Genomic DNA, 19,692 nt, shown 5'->3' on the forward strand with positions numbered 1-19,692 from the left:
GTTGATGCAGTCAGTAAAGGAAAGGAGGGCTGAAGTGGTGCTGTGGAAAGGCCTGAAGCCATGTTGACAGTCAGCTAGTAGGTTGTGATTTAACAGGTGTTTAAGAAGTTGTTTTTGGATGCATTTCTCCATGATTTTAGCTGGGGGGAGAATAAGGCTATGGGACGGTAGTTTGAGAGTTCTGTAGAGATCCGACCTTTATGCAGGGGAATGATATGTGAAATTTTCCAGAGGGAAGGAATGTAGCCTTCAACAAAGGTTCTGTTAATCAGAATGGAAATGGGATAGGCTAATGGACTGGCTGCAATTTTTAGATACTGAGCTGGTAGGAGGTCAGCAGAAGGAGAGGAGGTTTTAAGTTTGTGGAGAAGAGAACAGATAAGTGAAGTGGGTACAGGCTGCAGTTGGAAAGTGGGAATAGAAGTGTTAGAGAAGGAGGACTGAGAGGAGATATTTGGGGCTAGTTGGTTAGCTAGTGACTGGACAGTTTCAGAAAAGAAGGCATTGAAGGCATCAGCAGTTTGTTTTGGATTGTTTTGGGAAGTGCCTAAGGGGCATGGGGTGTCATTGTGGCCAGGCTTTAAGAGAGTATTTATACCTGCCCAGAACTTTTGTGGATTTTGTTGGTTAGCTTGTTGTAAATGGCAGTAGTAGTTTCTTTTATCTAGAAGTACAGCTTTTAGTGGAGTTTCTTATTTGTCTAAAGTTACGTTGGTCAGAGGGATCTTTAGTGCTACAAAATGTGGTCCAGAGTTTATTTTTCATGAGAATTTTATGCCTTGTATCTTTTGAGAGCCAAGGGGCAGGTTTTGAGTTTATTCTAATAGATCTTAAGGGAGCATGAGAGTCTAGGATAGAAAGGAACCTTGAGTTGAAGTAAGCTACAGCATCATCCAGTGGCAGTAGTTTAAGAGGAGACCAGTTGCAAGCATTTAGTTCTGTAAGGAAGCTTTCAGGGTCAAAGTTTTTATTTGATCTGACCATTTTGTATTTAGTTAGGTTAGGGGTAGTAGTTTTATGTCTGATTAGATAAGTAAGAGCGTGGTCACTTAAATCATCAGCTAGTGTCCCTACTGTATAAGTTTGGTAGTGACTATTTATCAGTATCCAGTCCAATATGCTTTCTTTTTTGTTAGTTTTATTAGTTCTGGTTGGTGCTTGAATGGTTTGTGAAAAAAATGTGAAAATTTAAGAGGGTGGGAGGATCTAAAGAGGTATAGGTTTTCCAGTCTATATTGACATTGCCTAGGACTATGGTTTCTTGCGGGAATTGAGTAGAAAGCCAGCTAAGGATATCTTCTAGGGAACTGATATTATTTCCAGGGGGAAGGTAGGTGCAGATTATATAGATGGCTGTGTGTGTATTAAGCTGCAGTTTGGAGATAAGGATTTCATCATTACTTATAGAGGGCGGTTTTTCATGTTTGACAGTAATTTGCATACCTGTTTTGTAAAGAATAGCTATCCCACCACCCTTTTTGGCTATATGGTCTAGTCTGAACATGTTGTAGCCAGGAGGAGTAATCTCACTGTCTAGGGTTGCTGGTTTGAGCCAGGTTTCAGATAGGCAAAGGATGTCGAAAGCATGTATGTCTAGCAGTGCATGGAGGTGGGCAATTTTATTATTAATGCTGCGGATGTTAAGTTGAGCTATAAAGAGAGAGTTAGGAGGTCTGGAGTGTAAGTATAAGCAAGGGGGAGGGGGATAGAGGGGTTTTAGAGTAGCATTGTTGTTAGGACCAGGGTTGGGATAAATGTCACCTGCTAGAAGGGAGAGAAATAGTCTTTTTATTAGGTCAGAGGATTTGGTGAGGAAGTGTATGGATTTTTTGTTAACCTGATTAGTGTAGGAAATGTGGAACTTTCTGTGAAACTTTGCAAGAAGGTAGCTTGGAGAAGAAATTATGTTAGAGAATGGTTGGAATGTGTTTTGGGAAGGTGAGCTCATGTGTTAACTAAGGGAGTGTGGATCTTTAAGGCTAAGATGTTCATATGAGGTCGGGAGGAAGGGCAACAAAGGGAAAGGAAAAACTGAGAAAAGGAGGATATGTTTAAAATAAGAAGAGGTTAGTAGAGGAGGCATAGTGATATGGAGGTATATGAAAGAAAAGCAGGGAAGTAGAAATGGAAATGCAGACAGGAAAAGAAGAAATAAGTTGTGTATGTTGTATTGATTCAGGTGGATAGGTATTGGATGAAAAAGAGGGGAGGGGTAAAGTGTGATTGGAGTGGAATAGAGGTGGGAGTGGTTAGGGAATTATAAGTTTAGGAGTACTGGGGGCGGGTGAGTTTGGGGGCAGAGTAGGGGAGCGGAGTGAGCCCATAGGGCGAACGGAGTGGGTAGAGACAAGTAAGTGAAGAAATGTCAGCAAAACCAATCTGTGAGTAGCTGACTACTGAGGTACTTTCAGTTGATACGGGTAAGTAAGGAGGGTAAGAAACAGTGGTAGTGATAGTAAAGGATACCTGAGTGCAAGTATGTAGTAAAGTATTTGAGTGGGACATACAGGGCTTGAAAGAGGTCCTAAGACTGGGCAGTAGAAAGTTCCTTAGGCTTCCTTGTTAGTTTAGGGTTAGATCACTATTTCAGTTTCAGTTCAATTCTGGGGAGAACAGATAGGTGTACTAGGAACTAGCCTAGTGTAGAGTGCCATCTAGTGGGCAAAAAATATATTATAACCAAAAAACCAGAGAACAGGGATGGATGGTAAAAGGTTTGAAAAGGCTTTATAAACAGTTACTGGAGATAGTGCAAGGATAGGAAAGAGTATAACTATTAAGGGGTAGAGGGAGGGTATGGCTGCTAGGTATCCTGGCTAGATAGCGTGCTTGAAAGCATGCACAAGTTACAAGGCAAGTATTCAGCTTTTACCACTAGGTTTGGTTAAACGCTTACTTTCTTGCCTCCTTGGTAGCAGGGTTCCTAAGCAGCACGACAAGTTACTTTCTATAAGGATTAGATGGTTAGAATAGTTTGCAGGGGTCCTTTCACCAGGTAGTTAGACTCTCAAAACCCTACTGCAGGATAGCTGAATTGAACCTAGGAACGGTGGGGAGAAGAGACATAAAGATGGGGTAAGAAAACAGCCGTTTACACAGAAATTAGGCTAGTGAACATAGTATATTAGTTCAACAACACACATATACATTCATTGCTAAGAGTTCAGGCAATTGGACTACTGTATCTGAGTCAAGAGGCATTAGTACACTTTAATCTTACAAGAGATAGGGTAGAGTTCAAGTAGATTAATACAGTCTAGCTAAGAATGCCTTTTACAAAGTACAGCTATGTTCAACTAGGCATAACATAGTATAAACAGTGAGCTCTAAGGCTATTTGTAACATAAGATTCAGGTGGTAGCAACCTTGAGGCGTTACATTTGAATTGTTTCCTTGCTAGCGACAACAATAGTATGGGAATATAAAATAGCTTTACAGGTCAATTAAATCATTTCCACATTGCATAGTAGAAAATTATGCTTATTATATTAAATGGAGTCAAATGCTAATATAAGTAGCAAATGATAGCAACATGTATCACCGCTCATGCTATTCTGAGGTACCGCAAGCACTTCACCACTTCTATAGTTGCCTCGCTTGTGTTGAGAGTAACAAACAGGGAGGCAACAGCTTGTTGCTTCCAAACACGGATCTAGGCTAGCATCATTGCTAGGAAATTGAGGGCTCTATAGCTTTGTTCAAATGTCGAGCTACCATGGGCAATGTATCCTTTCGATGCCCCTGTTGTTCACTAGCATGAGTTCAGCACAAAGTGGTCAGGGGAGATAATTTTATGCCCAGTTCTAGTAATTGTGGGGAGATTATAATAGTGCCGGAAGAACATGTAAATTTAGCAAAAAATATGGATCTAGGCTAGCATCACCACTAGGACATTATAAGCTCTAAAGCTTTATTCAAATGCCGTGCTGCCATGGGCAATGTATACGTAGCAATGCTACCCTAATCCTGAGGATGCCCCGATTATCCACTAGCAAGAGTTTAGTACAATGTTATCATGGGAGATAATTTATACCCAGTTCCTGTTATTATGGGGAGATTAAAAAGTGCCAGGAGAACTGTAAATTTAGCAAACCAGAGTTCAGTGTACTTTTGCTCATCACTCCGATCCCAAAGGAGTTAATTAGTACCTTGTATTTGTTGTTGGGAGATGATTCTTGGCGCGCAATTAACCTAAGACTTTTGGGAATTACAGTTCAAAACAACAGCTAGAGCCTAAGGTTAACTCAGGTTAAAACAATCAAAATAGCTTAATGGAAGATTGCTAGCAATACTCGGACAGCCTATAGGGAGTTAGAGCGAGATAACATGCTCATAAAAACCTGAGGATATCTAGAGACTGCTATCACAGCTAAGTAGCGGAGGTGCAGGGGGGCTTGCCCCTCTGCCTAAACACCCTTTACTTGTTTTTTTCTTTTTTTTTTTTTTACAGGGTCTACTAGACTTTTGATGGTTTAATGTTTCGATCACTAAAGTTCGATCTTTAGTGATTCAAAGCATTAAACCTTCGAGACCAATGTACCACTAAGTGCATCTTCAGCTTTTTGATTTATTCACTGCTAATCAGAGCAAGCCCTATTAAGCATTTTCTGCAGTTACTGTTATACCAGAATGTATGTATGTATGTATTTATTTATTTATTTTTACAATACATTATGGTCAACTTTTAGTAGTATCGCAACATATATCACATTTTGTTCAGCATTTTTTAATGAATTATTAAAAGGAAAACTCAGAATGAAGGTGTATAATACAGCATGAATGGGGTAGACGTAATTAATGTAACATTCACTAAGTCTAATGAATTTCATAAATGGAACCAGCAGGAACTTATAGACTGGATTACCCTGTGAATGGACTTAAAACAACTTATTTATTTATTTACATATTTATTTATTGACAACTGTTTCCCGAGAAAGTCTGAATGGGCAAGGTAATCCATTTTCAGTGGAGGTTGTAGGAGAAAAGATCCAATAATGCAGTATTACACTGTGATATAAATGCATGGCAATTTATTCATTTACATTATACCTCACAACTGTCCAGATTGTTGCAGAATGTCCAGATTTTTGCCACGTATTTTTGATCAGTTCTATAATATTTGCGTTTTTTTCTGGCAAATCATTGAGAATCAAAATCACTAAATAAAGACATATATTTGAGTTTCAGGCTTCACAACTTTCTGAAAATGCATGCTAATGCAAAACATGTTTTTTAGCATCTTTCTGAGTTTATAAGAGCAGTATTTAAAATCTGTCCCTATTTTTGGGCATTTGCCCCCCATTATTTTTGTTCTGTCTAGATTTCTTATACTAAGAGGTTGACAGTTATGATTTATAGATTTGAAAAATCATAAAACAGTTTGCTAATTTAGACAATAAAAGAGTAAGAATTGCAATGATTATGTTCACATCAGGGTATAATTCTTGAGAAACAGCTTCAGTATTACGATTGTGGGAAATGAAGTATAAGATGATAAAGGGGCTAGAGATAGGTGGGAGGAAGAGGATGTGAGAGAAGAGTATGGTTGAGAAAGAGAGAGAAAGGGAGGGTGAGATACAGACATGAGTTCTTAAACAGGAAATGAAAAAAGGATGAAAAATATGCTTGCCAGTGGTACTTTTTCCATTAAGTGTTTCAGCAAATGTTTGTGTTAAAACAACAAAATGTTCATTTTCAATGTTTTCTTTCTAAGCATATACTGTGAGTTCAAGACAAGCACAGGTGTCTTCACTTTACCTGTGTACTGCATCCCTGCTTAATGTGTTCAACATCTATTTACCTGCTATGTATTCTCTTGTATTTTTATGGGGCTTAAATATTATAATGTAGCATTTTGGTACAAATATGCAGCAGAGTAACCCCGCAGAAGAAGACATTATGGCAAATATCTCTACTGCAACCATATATTTCCCTTGAGTACTTAAATAGGCAGGGATGAAAGTCAACCATACACTAACAAAAACCAACATACTAAAAGTGATGTACTTTGCTTCATTAAAGCCATTAGGCAATTTTCGAACTAGAAAAGCAACTACAAAGCTCACACTTGACAAAATTCCCATATAGCCCAGCATGCAGTAAAACATAATTACCGAGTTCTCATTACATTCAATAAGTATTTTATCAATATTAGATTTTGTGTTATGCTCTGGGAAAGGAGGAAACAATAACAGCCACAGAAGACACATCAGAATCTGAATCAGAGAACAGAAGCAGACAAGGGTATATGGAACTTTTGATCCAACCAGTTTCTGCAGTGGACTGTTGGGTTTTGTAGCACTAAAAGCAATGAAAACAATTGTTGTTTTTCCCAGTACAGCTGAAACTGAAAATGAGAAAATGATTCCGAATGCCACTTGCCGGAGTAAACAGTTCACCTTTCCTGGCTGTCCAATAAAAATCAGTGCGCAAAGAAAGGAAAGTGCAAGAGCTGAAAGGAGAACAAAGCTAAGTTCACGGTTGTTGGCTTTCACTATTGGAGTTTCTCTGTTCTTAATAAATATGCAGAGTATAGAAATGTTTAACAAACAGAGAAATAATGACACAGCAGCCAACGATGAACCCAAATGATCATCAAAAGAAAGGAATTCTATGATCTTCGGGATGCACATCATTCCGTTAGCATCTGAGCACTGATCGTCTGGGCACCTCATGCAGTCATTAGAATCTGAAATTTAATATAGAAATGGATTAAAAAGTGCACAGTATTATAAGTTAGACTGCAAAAAATGTTTTAGTTGGAACATTTACACGTTTAAATATGAAATAAGCTGCTGATCAGTAGGGCTGTCTGTCTGTCTCTCTTTTTCTGTGTCTCCTTACATAGCATTACAACAGTTGGAGGCAACTAACTTTCTAGTCTATATAAAAGTAACAAATTAGCACTTCACAAGCCCTCCTTGAACATTTATGCCCCTAATTTCTCTGTGTATTTCAAGCTTTTTCCATATTTGTGTAAACTTATAATTCATTGTCTAAGCCTATAATAATTTCCATGAATTGTTCACCATATCTGTGAAAAAGTACTCCAACATGTCTAAACTATAATTAGAACTTTTTTGTAGCTAATCCAAAATCTGCATGCACTATTAATCATTTTATGAACCAGAAGCATGTATTCTCACTGTCATATCTTGTTTCTGACATAAAGAGACCCAAAACCTCCAGTATCTTTTCATATTCAAACCGTACATATCTTTTATTACCCTTCTTGCTTTCCTCTGGTCTCTCTCTATCACTTCTATAACCCTATTCCTGTATCGTTTCTAAATGAGGTCTAATTAGTGAATGCCAGAATGGTAAAATAACCTCCCTAATCTTCACATAAGTGCCCCTTAAGTTGTGTTTCACTGCTTTGTTAACCTCAAATGTTGCTGACGCACATTGCCCTTGATCTGAAGATGCTGTCATCCAAACTCCAAAGTATTTTGTTTTTATCAGTTTGAAATAGCTCCTTATCCCCAAATTGTACCCTGCACCTGGGTTATTGTATCTTAGATGCAGTATTTTATACCTCCATGCATTAAATCTCACGTGCCAAGACTATATTTATCTAGGGTGCAGTGAAGAGAGCAGTGGCTCTGAGTGCAAGCTGTTAAAGAGTGCGATTAGCACATCAAGACTTGTCATGGTTACAGTAATGGCTGAAAAATTAAGCAGTCGTGGCAGATAGCACAACTGCGATAGGTTTTGTTTGAAGTGTGAGTGCATTTTAGTAAGCATAGCATGGAACTGCTCTCAGGTGGCCACAGTGGTGCAGTGGTTAGCTTTGTCACCTCCCAGCAAGAAGTTCTCTCGTTCAATCCTTGGCTGGGGTGCCTTCTGTGTGGAGTCTGCATGGCCTTCATGTGGGTTTTCTCTGGGTGCTCCAGTTTCCTCCCACATTCCAAAGGCATGCTGTAGGTAGATTTGACACTCTAAATTGGCCCTAGGCTTGAGTGCGTGCATGTGTGTTCCTTCTGTGGAAGATTGGGGCTGGCAACTCAACACTGTAGAACTCTACTGCCAATCATGAGCAGACAGGTGATCTGCTGTGGTGACCCCTAACCAGGAAAAGCCAAAAGAAGATGCATGGAACTGTTCTAAGCCCTATGACACTTTTTTCAGAAGGACCTATTTTTTTTAATTTTTGGTCTTCAAGTTGTGGCAGAAGGGCTACAACATTCAGAGGATTACTCAGCATGCCAAATGACCTAGCTATGGCTCTGTCTTTTAGCCTCATCAAATGCTGAACAGGGTTAATCCATCATCATCATCAATTACTGTGCCAAATTTTGTAACATGTAGAAGCAGATTTATTTTGTCAATTACTAAGAATACTGTTTATATATGCAAGTTTGCATCAATAAAATTTTATGAATCAGCTTAATACATTCACTACTCCTTTTTATTATTTTTAAAATGCGTTTCTGCTCCCATAATATTACCTGTCTACTTCTCTTGCTTCTGGTTTACTTTTAGTAGCATCTATTATCACGACCGGTTCCTACATGACATAAGAATCAGAGCAGCAGGGGCAATAAGCCTGACAAAGAGGTTCAAAAACACTTGTGCATTTAAGACCTATTCTGGGTATGGTCTTGCATAGCTCTCAGATCCCATGTATAAATGCTTCTTTGTAATACACGTCCATGAGGGTAATGTCACATGTACTGGTCACCTATAACAATTTTCTTTGTGTTTCCATAGGAATTAATGTAGAGATAATATAATGCCAGACTGTTCTGCAGAAGAGACATTCAGGCCAGTGACTGTACCCCCCACTGATAAGTTTTATTATCTGTGTTACTGCCTGTATCAAGGTCACCAGTGGCGTAGGCATTCACCATACCCTCTTAGCAGTTGCCTGTACCAATAACTTGGATAATCATTTAATTGAATCTGATAATCTAGAATTCTGACAGCAAACTGTAAAGCATACAAATGATCTACGTGGCTCCAATACTGAGAAACAATTAACAAAAAAACAATGGGGACCAAGGATTTTTTTTTCCAACTGAAAACTACTAGCTGTTCATGGAATTTCTTAGACCTGTTCACCAGTGTATTTCTTATATTAAAGACTCTTATTTTATTTGTTTATGACAACATACAAAATATCTGAAACAAAAGACTGTTTAATTTGTCATCAGAAAACAGAAAAGGACTTCAGAAATGTAAATGATTTGAAGTCATTATCATCCCTCCCTTCCTATGATCATGCTCTTCTTGTGGTAGACGACGTGTTCAGTGGCATGTTGTCTACAGTGTTATGTTCCAGTTAGGTCCACTGTTGGAAAAGTGTTCACTCATGACAGGCCAGTTAAAGAATAATATGAATATTTGTTCTCTCTATGACAGTTTCTGCAAACATTAAAAACACTTTGTCAAAATCAGCAAAGGTTATATTAACAGTGGAGCCAGACCTGCAGGTAGTATTTGATTGCCATGGTAAGCCATATAGCAAAATGACACTTAGGCATCCAAAGCTGTATGGAAACACTATGTGGTCTTACCACCCATAATGTGAAGAATAGGTATCAAATGTTATGTCATGTGCCTAACATACACATCCTAATCTGTCACGTGAACCTTAAAAAGAAATTGTCTCTTGGGAAATGGAATGCCTCTGTGGTAGGCAAGTAGGTGGGACTTATTTGGAAGGTTGACAATTACCAAACAGATGTAGCTGGCAGTTAACTATTGTTTCTGGTACCAAACTTCTCAAATATGATTGTTTTTTTCCTCCAGATATACTGCTGTTCCTCAGAAGATGGCCTGACCAGGGGTGGGGTTTACTTCCAAGCTCCCAGCTGAGTGCCATACAGTTGATGATTGTGCCAGTGGGTGAAGTAGTCCCCTCAATGTGACTGCAAGTTGCAATAAAGAAAACTCAGTTGCTTCTCATATGTACCCAATGGCTATATAGATTCTTTGGTCTTCTCGAAGACAGTGGATGTTACTTGATAAGATACCATTTACTGACTGTAATTCTACTGGAAGACTTTACTACTCATGATGGGGAGCTCAAAGATGCCAAGAGAGGTATGATTGGATGGCAAAGCTTGTCTGGCATAAACTTGAGTAGTAAACTGTTATTAGACTCATTCTATGCTACTCGTGCAGTACCAATAACCAATCCCATGTTTAAGCATAAGAGTGCTAATACACATATTTCATACTTGGGCAATACGAGTTAAAGGCTGATGACTGACTTTGCAATCATGTCAACAAATTCTAAGCTATATATTCTGGAGAGACATGAAAGAGGTATCAATTGAGCTGTTTTCTGATCATCCCTTGCTGGATGAGCTGGGTCACATAAGTAAATAGGCAGTTGTTTGACCAGTCGATGAAACAAAAATGTACATTGAAGGTATCTTGCAGATGTCTGGTACATGCTTCTGCATGAGATGGGTCTGCACCTCCAGAATAGCTTCAACCTAATACAAAGGGAAATCAGGGATGTAATGTCAGAATGAACCTTTTCAAGAACTAAGTAGTTGAAGTAGTAGCAAAAATGTTATAGCAAAGAAGTGCTCATTGCTTGCATGGCTATAACCTAAGGACCTGTTAGTGGATACAAGCAGTGAAAGAATACATCAAGATAAAAAGGATGCCTTCTGTGCACTGCTAACAGGAGGAAAAGGGGTGGTGTCAGAATACGGCCAATAAGTACTAACAGACCAAGCAGCAGCATGGCAGTTACCAAACAAGGGTCTGGGCATGAGAAGAGTTTGAGAAAATGCTGAAATTGATTGAGAAAATTAGCAGGAAGTACAAGGAGCAATCTGAATTAGTCATAGGTTCATAGGTTGGTACTAGGCTATTGGCTGTAAGGCCTATACAAGCCTAGCCATAACAATTCCTTGGATATTTCTTCCTGCCATATTTACTTCCCTGGACCTCTGTCTAGCAGGGCAACTGACGTGATCCCCGGGGTGAATTTCCTATCTCCCATCCAATCGTCAAGGTTCCTTTTGAAGAGCACCAAGGAGGCGGTCTGCTTGACATGTATGGGCAGTCTATTCCAGAGTATGGGTAGTATCTGGGTCAGGAACCTATCCCTCCAGCATATTTTGTTCATTGTGATGACAAAGTTTAGATCCCTGGAGCGTGTGCCTCTGAGGGACTGGAATTTCTTTAAGCGGAGGATGTCCAATAGCTCAGGGCTTGACATGGCCTTGTATGTTAAGCAGAGATCACCTCTCAGTAGACAATATGCCACAGAGTATAGCTGGAGTTTTTCTAGATGGTCAGTATAGGGCATCTGCTTTAGGCCTGTGATTCTTTTAGTGAGGTATTTCTGCGGCCTTTCCAGCTGTTGCAGATGTCTTGTGAGGTACATACCAAATGGGGCGTTGTACTCTATAATGTGTCTAATGAGGTATGAGCACAGTGGGACAATTACCTCCTTTTTTCTGGATGAAAAGCCCTTAGTGATGAGGTGTGCCACATAGAAGGATTTCCTGACTGTTGTGGCGATGTGCTTATCGAAGGTGAGACCACTGTCCACCTGTGTGCCTAAGTTTCTCATCACACTTTCAGTGTTTAGTGTATTGCCACCTATGTGGCAATTCATGGGTACGTGGTTTTTCCCAAAGGGGATAACTATACATTTCTTGGCATTAAGCTTGAGCCCATGGCTCTGGCACCAAGCATCTGTTTCTGTAAGGCCCTTTTGTAAAATATCCACATCATTTGGGGATTCAATAATGGCTCCCAGTTTGCAGTCATCTGAGAACTTTGTTAGCCAGAGTCCCTTAGTGTTGGCCTGTACTTCAGAGAAGTAGATGCCAAACAAGAACGGTCCCAGGACTGAACCCTGAGGTACTTCACTTGTCACTTGTCTGTAGCTGGATTTGGAGTCGGCTACTTTTACAGGCTGGGTTCTGTCAGTAAGCCAGTTGGCAACCCATCGAGTGATGTAGGGATTTATACCCAGCTTAGTAAGTTTATCTATGATTCCAGAGTGGGAGATGGTGTTGAAGGCCTTGGCAAGGTCCAGATAGGCTGTGTGGACTGCCTTACTCTCATCCATAGCTCTGGAGACTGATTCAAAGAAGTCAATCAGGTTCAGGAGACAAGATCGGCCCTTCATGAACCCAAACTGGGTGGGGTATAGTGTTTGAAGGTTGCCAATGTCTCTGTTTATAAGTTCCATGATAATGCGTTCCATGCCTTTGCAGATCAGGCTCATCAGACTGATGGGACGGTAGTTCCAGGGATCCAAAGTGGATCCCCCCCTTGTGGAGTGGGATAACTGTAGCTGTGCACCACTCAGTAAGCACAGAGCCTGAGGCGAGGCTATGATTAAACATGACACTTAGGTGAGGTGCCAGTTCATTTTGTAGTTCATGTAGTACACAGCCCGGGTTGTCATCTGGTCCCATGGATGCTGTATTCTTAGCTTTGGAGAGTGTGGTTTCTACCTGTGTGGCCGTGATTACCAAAATTTGGCAACCTTTTGCTATTGAGATGGGCCCTTTAAGGGGTGAGAGGGGGGGGGTGAAGTTTGCACTAAATCGATCTGCCAGGATATTGGCAATATCCTTGGGATCAGTATATTTAATGCCATTCTATTGTAGCTCAGAGCATATCTGAGCATTGCCATTTAGATTCTTGACATAACTATAGAATGCCTTGTGGTTGTCTTTGGAATTTTTGGCAATTTTATTTTCGAAACTAGCTTTGGAGGATTTTATGAGGGATCTCAGCTTCTTACTGAGGCTGGTAAGGGAGTTTTTTTGCATCCTGGGATTTTTCTCTTTTCTGTAACAATTTCTTTCTTTTGTTGTATAGTTTGTTAATGCCAGGGACCCACCAGATTGGTTTCCTTTTTTTGGAGGAGAGAGTCTTGGTTCCATTTGGGATGGCACAATTCATGCATGAGTGTATGTGCTCGTACAGTGCTTTAGTGTAGGATTCAGCAATCAAACTTTCAGCTCCCATCTGCATGGGTGTCATGAAGTTTGTCACTTCTGACTTGAGTAGCATGAAGTTGGCTTTGGAGAAGTTTTTTATGGAGGTTTCCTTACTGGGGGGTGGGGGTGGGATGTGGATGTCAAGGGTGATTTGCTTATGGTCAGACCTAACCAATGAGGGGGTGACCACTGATGTGGAGCATTTATCTCCCATGTTGGTATTGACCAGGTCTAGGATATTGGAGCCCATGGTGGGACAATGGATTAGTTGATCCAGGGCATTGGAATTCATGAATTCCAAGAACCGTTGGGAAAAGGTGTTGGTACATGAGTAGTTTTCCCAGTTAATGGCAGGGTAGTTGAAATCACCCAGTATTAGGGTGTTTGGTTGTATCTTAATATTGTCCAGTATGTTTACAAAGGTGTAGTGAGAATCTTGGGGCATGGTGGGGGATCTGTAGCAAGCTACAATTTGGATTGCAATCTTACCTAGTGTTAGTTGCAAATGGAGAATTTCAGATGCACTGTGTTGGGCAACTAGCCTGGAGGTGTGAATAACCTTGGTGAATATGGACACTCCTCCACCTTTAGTATTTCAGTCTTGGTTTGGTGGCCGAAAAGTGTGGTAAGAGTTCTAGCCTGGTATTGCAGGGGTGTACTCTGGAGCCTTGATCCAGGTCTCAGTTACTGCACAGATATCAATGTTCTCCATTTTTAGGAGTGCCTCGAGAGAGTGCATTTTGAGGGTTAGACTTCTAGCATTGAGTAGCATTACTTTCAGATTTTGCATGCTTGTACCTGTTACGGTGGTGGTTTTGTCCTTTGAACCTTGCCTAAAATAGGCACTATAAGGGTGGTGAGAGCTTTAGCCAGTAACCTGAATCCCAGGGGTGAGAGGTGCAGACCATCTCTGGCAAAGCATCATGGTTTGTCGATCATGTTGTCCCAGGCAGACAGATACTGGATCTCCTTTCAATGACACCAGAAACTTAGCCAATTGTTGAAGTCAATAATTTTATCCTTATACTGTTGGTATCATTCTGGGCGAAGGCAGGATGCTACTCAGGGCTAGGGTCATACCTGCCTGGGCCACATGATCTAAGAGCTCTTCCATGTCTCTTTTCATGTAGTCCAGGGAGGTACATCTCAAGTCATTCACTCCAACATGGACCATGGCAGAGTCGTATTTGTACTTGTTGTGGAGTGACTTGAGTACATGCATTATGTGGCGGATCCTGGCACCTGACAGGCAGCTGACTGTAAATTTCTCCTTGTTCAGCCTGGTGAGTGGGGCATCCATGTGCCTGACTATAGAGTCACCTACGACTAAAGTGTTGGGTACATTGTCTTGCCTTAGGGGCTGTTGTTGAGTGGCACACTGGTGCTGTGAGCTATGTGTCACTTTGATTGTGACTGGTGTTTGTTTGCGTTTCAGCTTTGGAGGTCCTAGTTGCTTGGGCAGGTTAATGTTAAGGGCCTCTGCATATGTGGGTTTAGTGTTGCTATGTGTGGATGTTGATGGTATAGGTTTTGAAGAGCTATGTGTTGCTTGAGGTGTAGTGCAGGTGTTAACCTTCTCCTCTTGATTGTCTAGCACAATCTTGGTGGGAGAGAGAGCTTTGCTTCCAGTTTGGCTATGTAAGTGCATATCTCACAGGTTGTAGTGTAGGGTAGTAGGAGGAGAGGGCTATATGTGTACATGAGGCAGTTGCTGCATTGCCCCATTATGCCCACATTCACCAGGTGGACAGGAAGAATCACTGTAAACTGACCCTTGGACATGCCTGTTTATGTGCTTTTTTGTAAAGTACAAGAGCTGTTTCCCCTTACCTTTGCAAGGTACTTTGCAATTATAGGCTGTTTAGCGCCTACGATTAATTTCTTCTTGTTAACAAGGAGAGTTGAGTGCTTATATCAGTTTAAGGCTTCCTAGTGCTTTCCAGCAGGTTCTAGAGCAAGTGCTAGTCACAGGGGTTCAGATTTTAGTGCTACTACTGAAAAACCAGCTAGTTCTAAGAGAGAATTGGAAGAGCAGACTTTCTGGCACCTGGAATAGTTTAACCTTAGCCCCGCTGTTCTGCACGATGTGAAAAATGTGCAAACATAATGCGTTTTTAAGCCAGAAATTTGAAAGGGATAGAAATCAGCCCAAAATGGCTAAAATTACAATTTCAGAGCTGGAAACCACTCCTCTAGTGTCAGACAGGCAGTACAATGCTCACCAGTCCCATTGGTATGCAGTAGGACTTCCCTCTACCACAGCAAAGTCTGGATAGCTCTGAACACAGAAAATAAAGTCCTGAAACCAGCAAAGCCTGGGATCTGGACTATACTAGCTAGGAAAGGCGGGAAACGAGCAAACAAGATAGTTTTTTTTTTGTTTTGTTAAAACAGGCTAAACAATGCAATAATACACTGAATAAACACTGAAAAGGCTACCACACTTGAGTGTGCAGCCCTAAACAGTAAATACAATTAAAACTCTACAAAATTAACAATTTAAACTTTTTAAATGAAGCAAGGCAAGTGCACAACTGAAAAATGATTTAAGAGGCAGTAGTTCAGTAGAATAAGTAGCTAGTCTTCTTTTCTTCTTCTTCTTTCGGCTTTCCCCGGTAAGGGGTCGTCACAGCAGATCACCCATCCGCTCATGATTGGCAGTAGAGTTTTACAGTGTTGAGTTGAGAATAAGTAGCTAGTCTACATATACAGAAAAGTCTCTCTCTCTCTCTCTCTATATATATATATATATATATATATATATATATATATATATATATATATATATATATATATATATATATATATATACATACAGAAAAGCAGCTAAAACACACTAAAACAATTCAGATGCAGTGCAACCTAGAGCACTTGAGTTGTTGCAATATTAAGGCAAATACAGTTTTAATAAATGCACTAAAAATATACTGTATATTTACAAAATGTTTGAGAAGCACAGTCAGAACACAAGGATATTCAGACAATTTTTTTTTTTTTTTTTTTTTTTTTTTTGTAGAAAGGGAGAAAGGAGGAATAGAAGGAAATTCTCTCTGTATTAGGTAGAATGAGCTAATGACACTAGATTGGGAGGAGTGTCCAAGATCAAATTTAGAGTAGGGGTGGGCAACTGCAAGGCCAGCAAGTATAAAGAAAAGATGTCAATAGGGAGAACACACTATAGAAAAGAAATGTTTACTCCTGAACATGGTGGACATTCCCCACTTTGAGAAGCCACTATCTATAAATGAATGTTGCAATAAATCACTGTTGCAAGTATATAATTTATTTATTTACTATTTGTTCCCTGGGTAAGTGGACTGGTCTATTGACCATTTTCAGCCATGACCCAAGCTCAGTGAACAGAAAATACATCAAGATCTTTCAATCAGCAATATTACATACAAAAAGAATGCATAGCAAACTTCAGAGCATAGTAAGACTGAATGCAGCGAGAATGACTTTAAAAGGTCTAATCAGAGTGCATTGAAATAAAATATATACAAAATCCAAGCTGAGATATGCATAAAATACAGTGCAATCATACATATAATGCATAAACTACTATATACATGTAAAATACCCGGGTCTACCTGAGATGGTTGACAAGCCGTTTGATCGACTTTCATTTGGTCGACAATTCATTTGGTCGACAGGCAGATTTGCCCCCCTCCCCAATGTTGTGCGACCCTGGAGTTGATATATATAGTTAGGGGGGGTGGGGGGGCAAAGCCCTCCACATAAAACTGCTTGTTGACCAAATGAATTGTCGACCAAATGAAAGTCGATCATATGGCCTGTCGACCATGTGATAGGGATCCAAATACCCATATATACATGTGAAATATTTGTGTAACTCCTATATTAATGTGAAAAATGTGCATGAATTAGAATGTTTCATGATGACAAGGCAAGGTACATTACTGAGATTTGTTAAAAAATGCTAAAGGTATGGAATATTGTGAGGTATTAGGGTTACTGTGCCTTTTCAATGTTATTTGAAAGTTGAGGGACAGTATCTACTGAAACTTGAATGAATGAGGTAGTCCACTTTTTCAAAGAAGGACAGGAAGGAATGTTCCAGTTATGGAGAGATCATACTCTTTAAAAGGGACATACAGCTGATTTACAGTTAAAGAGGGATGACACTCTTTAGATTCCTCAGAAATGCCTATGATAGGGGGTTGAAAATAAGAAAATTGTACTTCTGATCCAAAAACAGCACCATGTATGCCAGCTAAACCACAGAAGATGGATAATCTTTTTTTCAGTGCACAAATTATTGGAGGGAGTCAAAGTAGTTCAGAAGTATGATTTGTGTGAGTTCCATGGAACTGAAAAAGGCATATAACAATGTACCCCAATATGTTATGTGGGAGGTGCTACATAAGAAAGGGACCACAGAGCTACTCTTGCATATCACTGGCCTTGTATTTATTAAATGAAAGTTGTGTTTGCATTCTCAATATTAAATTAAATATATTCAAGGCAGAGATACAACTTAAGCAAAAGGAGTACCTTGTCTCCTCTCTTGTAAATTATTTCACCAGACAGGGTTACAAGGAGTAGTTGAAGCTGAAGAAAATCCAGTTAACTAATGAAATAGTTGTATCTTTGTTACATGCAGCCAGTGTAATCATCTTTGCCTCATATAAGCATAACCCCCAATGTGGGGAGAGGTTTGCTGCTGAGTGTGAAAAGCTAGAAAGAATATCAGTATATTCAAATCAGAGTCAAGGTTCATTCCTTGAAAAGATCAAATTGTTGTTTTTAGGGTGCAGCTACATCAAGTGAAGGAATTAAATATCTAGGAGTCTTGGCCTGCAAGTATAAATAAGTTATATAACAAAAGATAGAAAGTGGAAAGATGATTACCTCCACAACTTAATTAAGCAAATCAGAAACCTTATCAAGTTCTCTAAAGCTAGTTATGAGACTAAATTAGCATCCCTAGCTTAAGACAGTCATAAGACATTTTTTAGCTATGTCCAAAACCTAAAAGGGAATGCCCGGCAGTGTGCTAAACTTATAGTGGACATCACCACTCACACTAAACCTGAAAAAATTGCCAACCTGCTAGCTGATAGATTTGGTGTTAATTTCACTCCCCCATCCCCACCAGCCATACTCCACAGCATTCCTAACACCAGTCCTCAAGAAAATGTCATACAAGTGCACTCCAATGCCAAAAAATATGACCCGGCCTCTATGTCACCAGATAACATCCCAGGCTGCTTACTAAAAAAATCTAAAACAAGACCTAATGGAATCACTTAGCATTCCCTTTAACCACAACCTGAGCACTGGTTTTGTTCCAGTGGAGTGGAGAACAGCAACAGTAATCCCCTTCCACAAAGGGGATCCATCAACTACCCCTGGGAACTATAGACCCATTAGCCTGACAAGCCTTAACTGCAAGGCCATGGAAAGAATCATCATGGACCTTATCAACCAAGACATAGGCAACTTCCAGACACTTGACCTGACCCAGTTTGGTTTTATCAAGGCTAGATCTTGCTTATTAAACCTGGTGGACTTTTTTGAGAATGTCACCAAAGCCATGGATGAGGGGAAAGCAGTGCATACCACCTGTCTTGATTTAGCCAAAGCCTTTGACACAGAATTGTAGAATAATAAATCTCAGATTGCATTTTGTTGAGTCTACTGATTCTGGTGCTGAAAATGAATTTACTTATCATAAATCTAAGTATATGCCTCCTATGAATCCCACAGTCCATCAGTTTCAAAGTAGTGTTATCAAAGATCTACACTACCATAGGAATGAAATTACCTACAAACCAAATAATCTCTCAAAAATAGAAAGGGAAGCACTAACTGAATTATAGAACAACAAAGATATTGTCATTCTCTCTGCTGATAAAGGTGGGGCCATATTGGTAATGAACTGGCTACAATATGACTCTGAAGCCAAAAGACAACTTCAAGACAGGCATTACTATTTGGAAATACCTCTTGACCCCACTTTTAGGTTTAAAAAACATATAGATGAATTTTTGACATTAGCTAGGGAAGAAGACATTATCACTGATAAGGTCATGCAACATCTTACTATTAAAGACCCTATAAGTCAGTATATTTACTTTTTGCCCAAAATACACAAGGACTCTGTTAAACCACCTGGGAGACCAATTGTGTCTGGAAGAGGCTCTATCACTGAACCACTGTCATTGTTTCTTACAAAACATCTTAAACCTTTATTACAGTGGGTCTGATCACGCATTCAGGACACCACTGAATTTCTAAAAATAATTTTGGAAACCCAACTTGAACCACAATGGCTAATGTGCACTTTAGATGTTAGTGCTCTTTACACAAACATCCCTCATGCCACCGGGTTGAAGGCCATTGAATACTGGCTGTATAAATCTGAATTATACCAGCCAGGGTTCAATACTTTTTTGTTAGGCCTGACAGAACATGTCCTAACTAATAATGTCTTTTTCTATCAAGACACATGTTATTGGCAAATAAAGGTTACGGCTATGGGGGCATCTTTTCCCCCATTTATGCTGACCTTTTTATGGCTTTCACTGAAGAACAACTAATCTGTGATGCATGCCATAACTTGTACCTGATGGAAATAGACATTTGGAGGTGATATTTGGATCATTGCTGGATGGTATGGAGGTCGGATGTGGAATATTTGGGGGAATTTATTAACTATCTAAATGAAAACAAATGGGGACTACACTTCACGGTCAGTTTTGATCTAAACATCATTACTTTTCTTGATGTTTCCATCTCCAGAAAA

The 19,692-nt window shown here is 39.8% G+C and overlaps 1 protein-coding gene across 1 annotated transcript in view; it reads right to left on the reverse strand.

The window, feature by feature from the left end:
- LOC122810684 (vomeronasal type-2 receptor 26-like) overlaps window positions 1-19,692 on the reverse strand; it is a 171,411-nt gene that overhangs the window by 71,145 nt on the left and 80,574 nt on the right. The window contains exon 4 of the mRNA XM_044082253.1: window positions 5,801-6,688. Within this exon, the coding sequence (XP_043938188.1) occupies window positions 5,801-6,688 (888 nt within the window). The remainder of the gene's footprint in view (window positions 1-5,800; window positions 6,689-19,692) is intronic.

The sequence above is a fragment of the Protopterus annectens genome, chromosome 9.part0, assembly GCF_019279795.1.
Source record: "Protopterus annectens isolate FY-2018-M chromosome 9.part0, PAN1.0, whole genome shotgun sequence".
NCBI classification, from domain to species: domain Eukaryota; kingdom Metazoa; phylum Chordata; order Ceratodontiformes; family Protopteridae; genus Protopterus; species Protopterus annectens.